Source organism: Dermacentor silvarum, chromosome 3 (genome assembly GCF_013339745.2).
Source record: "Dermacentor silvarum isolate Dsil-2018 chromosome 3, BIME_Dsil_1.4, whole genome shotgun sequence".
In the NCBI taxonomy this organism is placed as follows: Eukaryota; Metazoa; Arthropoda; class Arachnida; order Ixodida; family Ixodidae; genus Dermacentor; species Dermacentor silvarum.
In genome coordinates this window covers 3,893,609-3,897,084 of record NC_051156.1, presented here as the reverse complement: position 1 = coordinate 3,897,084, position 3,476 = coordinate 3,893,609, and the positions used below count along the sequence as shown (strand labels likewise).

Genomic DNA, 3,476 nt, shown 5'->3' with positions numbered 1-3,476 from the left:
GCACCTGTTATAACCATATTTATTAAGAATTGTTGAACAATAATGTCCATGGAGCCAACATTTCTACAAGTGGACTTGTCTTTGTGACGACCCTGTTATCGAACTGTTAGCTCGAGCGGCATTCCCTGTTCAACTACTGTTGATCTCTTCAAGTGTTCATGTTCCTGTGATCATGTCTCCCTTTTCGCTTTCAATAACGCAGAATATTTGTACCCAAATGTGTAGTTGCCACATACTAGCAAAGACTTAACCATGTATAACATTACGAATAATGGCATTTTCAGCGTACCAAAATATGACATTTTCCGTGATCATGCAGGTGCCCACTGAAGCCGAGTGGATGCATATTGCAGATGGCTTTGCAAAAACATGGCAGTTCCCAAACTGCCTGGGGGCTGTAGACGGGAAGCACATTGCTATAACACAGCCTCCCAAATCTGGAAGCCTCTATTACAACTACAAGGTGACTTAAGCTCCCGTGCACTCTAAGAATGAATGAATGAATAAACCTTTATTTGAAACAGTGAGTTAGTTGGCAGTCGAGGTGGGAGGGTCCCTTATTCCAGGAACCCTCTGGCTTGGATCGCCCTCCGGGCCCAGGCGACGAGTTCGCGCTGGTCGACCAGGTCCGGCTTCGAGATCGCAGCCTCCCACGTCTCTGCGAGGAGGGTTGGGTCTGCGTCTGCTGCTATTGGTTGTGTCGTTGTAATGCTTGCTCGGGTGTGCTTGCATTGCAGTAGGAGGAGGTGTGCCAAGGTGTCTGGCACGTTGTAGTGTGGACAGGTGTAGCTGTATATCGTCGGGTGGAAATGATGCAGTAAGCTTCCGTGGGTGAAGGTATTGCTCTGGAGTCGCCTGCAGTCGGTGCCTTCGTTTCTCGTTAGTTTTGGATGTGGTGGGGGGTATACCCTGCGTCCAAGCCGATAGTGCTGCAGTAGCGCTTGATAAGTTAGCGGTATTGTTTCCGTTTCCTCCGCTGATTTGGGTGGGTGGGGCACGTCGAAAATCTCGTGCGGGGAGGCCCGGTTGACGCTTGCGCGGGCCGCGGTGTGTGCCGATTCATTCCCCTCGAGTCCCTCATGTCCCGGAACCCACATGATGCAGGTGTAGGGGGGAGGAGTGTCGCCACGTTTCATTATGTTTATCGCTTGGACGGAGATCCTGCCCTTCATGTAGTTGCGCGCCGCTGTTTGAGAGTCGGTGAAGACCACTATGGCATCGTCGCTTGTATGGGTGGCGAGTGCTATAGCGGCCTCCTCTGCTGTGTCCGCGTGTTTGGCGAGAATCGTAGCCAACGCCAGTGTCGTTCCCCTGTAGTATGTGACGTTGATGGCGAAAGCGTTTCGGCCCGGATACTTGGCTGCGTCCACGTAGCGCGCCTGCGGGTCGTTACGGTGCTTGTGTCTGATGGCGTTTACATGGCGAGCCGTTTGCCTCGATGGTGTTCTGGATGCATGTTCCGAGGGATCTGATGAACTTGTAGGCAATCTCGGAGCTTCGACATGATCTTTTCCTTACGTTCGCCATAAAGTTCTAGGTTGGTTGCGTATCCTGTGCGTCGGAGGACTGCTCGGCCTGTGGTTGTGAGCTTGAGTCTCTCGATCTGGTTGATGAGGAGCGCTTCCGCAAGTTCTTCCCAGGAGTTGTGAACTCCCATGCGAAGCAATCGGTCAGTGGAGGCGGTTGTTGGCAGTCCTAGGGCGAGCTTCGTGGCCTTTCGTATTAGGAGGTTTAGCTTTTGTTTCTCGGCTGTCTTCTGGTTGAGGTAAGGAGTTCCGTATGTAATGCGGCTGTACAGGAGGGCTTGTACCATTCGCAAGGTGTCGTGCTCTTTGAGGCCATTGCGGCGATTTGCCACGCGTCGTATCAGATGAGTCAGCTGTGCCACAGTGTTCTGTAGTCTAGGGAGTGTGGCGGAGCCGGACCCGTCCTTGTGTATATGGAGTCCGAGGATTCGAAGTGAGTCGACCTTCGGTATCGGGACTCCCTGAAGAAGGACTTGTGGGTCCGGTGCGTCGTGGCTTGGGGGCCGGCCCCGGGTGCGTGCCGCGAGTATTAATAGCTCGGATTTATCCGGGGCACAGTGGAGGCCGCAGCTGTTCAGGTACCGTTCGATGATGTTGACCGCCTCCTGAAGACGGTCCTCCTGTTCACCCGTGCTCGCGCCTCTCGTCCACAGTGTGATATCATCCCTGTTAGGTAGGTGGGTCTAAGAAATTCACTATTAAGGCCGAAAGAGCATGGGACATGCTATTCTGGCTTACTAGTAACAATGCTGCTAAAATACATGTACTATAACTGATATATTTCTTCTGTCTAGCACACATTTTCCATTGTCCTGATGGCAGCCGTGGACAGTGAATACAAATACACCCTCATCGACGTCGGTGCAGAGGGCCGCAGAAGTGATGGTGGGGTCTTGAAGAATTCAGAGTTTGGAAAAGCCCTCGAGAACAGAAGTCTAGGCCTACCGTCAGCTGGCGAACTCCCGGGAAGTGGAATCGTGGCACCGTATGCCTTCTTAGGTGATGAAGCGTTTCAGCTTAGAGAAGATTTTATGCGTCCTTTCCCAGCGAAACAGCTGAGGGATGATCGAAGAGTGTTCAATTACAGGCTCAGCCGGGCACGGTAAGTGGTACACTTTCGAGAACTCTCGTTATGCAGCAGTACTTAGTCTCGTAATTTTTTATTACAGAAGGTGTGCAGAAAATGCCTTTGGCATAACGGCAGCGAGGTGGCGCATTCTGCTAAGAACCATCAACCTGCACCCTAAAAATGTCGACTACATTGTTAAAGCAGCGTGCATATTGCACAATTTCTTCACTGTGCTCAACAGCCAAACGCGAGTGCATGCAGACAAGGAGGACAAGTTCGGAAATATCATTGCAGGCCAGTGGCGACACCGCATTGACACGGCACAAAGCAACAACGCTAAACCTCGCTACTTCGCCCTAGAAGCAACACATGCACGCAACTACAATGGCAGCGCTGCAGATGCCCGGAAGCTGTTCAATGCGTATTTCTGCAGCAGTGCAGGGGAGGTTTCCTGGCAGTGGCTGCAACCAGGCATTACAAAGGAAGCGGCCATGAGATATGTGCACGAGGACCAGCGTCTGGCACCTTGCTGATAGTAAGCCTTTTAATTATTAGTACTCAAGGAATTCAGAGTGTATAGAAGCACTGATGAACAGTTTATTCACTTTTCAATGATACAACATTGTACAGTAACATAATCATCATCAGCCTATGTTTATGTCCACTGCATATTAATTTTTAACCGCACTCTTACACTTTAAGGGTTAAGGTCAGTCATTAGTTGTAATTCGTACCCGTTTTTCTTAATAAGACGAATGTCATCTGCAAAAAGAAGGTTGCCGAGATATTCGCCATTGATCCTCACTAGTAAGCCTACCCAGTCTAAGAGCTTGAAGTGTTGGAGAGATTGTGTCTCCTTCCCTGGGGGACCCCTTTTTTGA

At 50.6% G+C, this 3,476-nt stretch overlaps 1 protein-coding gene across 1 annotated transcript; it reads left to right on the top strand.

The window, feature by feature from the left end:
• The first annotated feature begins 2,341 nt into the window (after nucleotides 1-2,341).
• On the top strand, nucleotides 2,342-3,141 carry LOC119443693 (uncharacterized). The gene is made up of 2 exons (XM_037708409.2): nucleotides 2,342-2,628; nucleotides 2,696-3,141. The coding sequence occupies exons 1-2, from the start codon at nucleotides 2,342-2,344 to the stop codon at nucleotides 3,126-3,128; spliced, it is 720 nt and encodes a 239-aa protein (XP_037564337.1). The 3' UTR covers nucleotides 3,129-3,141.
• Nucleotides 3,142-3,476: the final 335 nt, after the last annotated feature.

Bases quoted from the DNA above. Each gene is read 5' to 3' on its own strand.
- LOC119443693 (XM_037708409.2), top strand. From the start codon at position 2,342: ATGGCAGCCGTGGACAGTGAATACAAATACACCCTCATCGACGTCGGT. The intron at 2,629-2,695 runs GTAAGTGGTACA...TTTTTATTACAG, and splicing joins TACAGGCTCAGCCGGGCACG to AAGGTGTGCAGAAAATGCCT.